Source organism: Aplysia californica, unplaced genomic scaffold (genome assembly GCF_000002075.1).
Source record: "Aplysia californica isolate F4 #8 unplaced genomic scaffold, AplCal3.0 scaffold00161, whole genome shotgun sequence".
Classification (NCBI taxonomy): Eukaryota; Metazoa; Mollusca; class Gastropoda; order Aplysiida; family Aplysiidae; genus Aplysia; species Aplysia californica.
Genome location: NW_004797431.1, coordinates 1,204,258 through 1,205,728, shown reverse-complemented (window position 1 = coordinate 1,205,728; position 1,471 = coordinate 1,204,258). Strand labels below are relative to the sequence as shown.

At 42.2% G+C, this 1,471-nt stretch overlaps 1 protein-coding gene across 1 annotated transcript in view; it reads right to left on the bottom strand.

The window, feature by feature from the left end:
- Window positions 1-1,471, bottom strand: part of LOC101845464 (baculoviral IAP repeat-containing protein 6) — a gene marked incomplete in the record, with an annotated part of 131,221 nt that overhangs the window by 61,198 nt on the left and 68,552 nt on the right. The window contains 1 exon segment of the mRNA XM_035969592.1: window positions 144-489. Coding sequence (XP_035825485.1) covers window positions 144-489 — 346 coding nt within the window.

Genomic DNA, 1,471 nt, shown 5'->3' with positions numbered 1-1,471 from the left:
CACACACACACACATACACACACACACACACACACAACTTACCCTCCCTGCGAGGTGGAGATCTGTGTACACACACACAAACACACACCCGCGCGCGCACACACACATACACACACACACACACACAAACACACACAACTTACACTCCCTGCGAGGTGGAGATCTTGAGGGCGTCGACCACGCCCGTAGCGGCCGGACCTGGCACCTCGTCCATCAACTCGAGCTGCTCGAAGCTGCTCAGGTCCGGATCCTGGCTCACTTCCATGATGAAGTCAGGCAGCTCAGCGGGCGCAGGGGGAGGGGACGGCGGAGCGGCACTAGCGGAGGTCGTGGTGGCCGAGGTGGCGGAGTCCAGCGCCCGGGTCTGGTGTTTGCCAACGACCTCCAGGAAGTTGTTCCAGCGCTCCTTCTCCGATTTGTTGGCGAAGAAGGTGACGAGGGAGGCCGGGCTGTCCCTGTGGTGGAGGCACAGCTTGCCCTCCATCAGGTCTGAGGGCCCAGCACACAACACCATACACAACAACGTTTAGTTTAGTTTTAGTAAGAGTTTTACTGCACTTGCAACACAAAAAGGTCATAAAAGTGCCAAAGAATCAGAGGTGTTACAAGCGAGTAACAAACACAAAAAAGGAGGAGAGCTCGGGACGAACAGATGCTTTTTTTCTTTTTTGTTTTCTTTTTAGTAAGTGTTTTACAGCACTTGCAACACGATAAGGTTATATAAGCGCCAAAGATCAGAGGTGTTACAAGTGAGTAACAAACACAAAAAAGGAGGAGAGATAAAGACGGTAGATGTTTGATACCCTTATTTTATCTTGCCTTATCTCATATATCTTATTGTATCATCTCATCTCATCTGATATAATCTCATCACTCATCCCATTTTATCTCATCTTATCATCTGATCATCTTCAATCATATTTTATCTTGCCTTATCTTATAGTATCATCTCATCTCATCGTATATATAGTCTCATGTTTTATCCCATATCATTTGATCTTCTTCACTCTCATTTTTTTTTATCTAGCCTTACGTGATCTTATCTTATTGTATCATCTTATCTCATAGAAAATAATCTCATTTCTTCTCATCCCATTTTTTCTAATCGTATCATCTGCTCTGATATGATAAATCTTATCTAGCCTCATCCAATCTTATCTAACTGTATATTATACTTATCTCATTGTATCCTATCGTCTGATCTGATCTCTTCTTCTACAATCATATCTCATCTTATATTACTGTATCATCTTATCTCATCATACATAATCTCATTCCATTTTATCCCATTCTAAATCATCGTATATTACTGTAACAACGTATTTCATCATAACCTCATTTCAGTTTATCTCATTTATTTCATCATTCATCGGATGTAATCTACACTTTCATCCCATCTCATCATAGACAATCTTATTTCATCTTATCCCATTTTACATTATTGCATTATCTAATCTGACCTACACCCCCC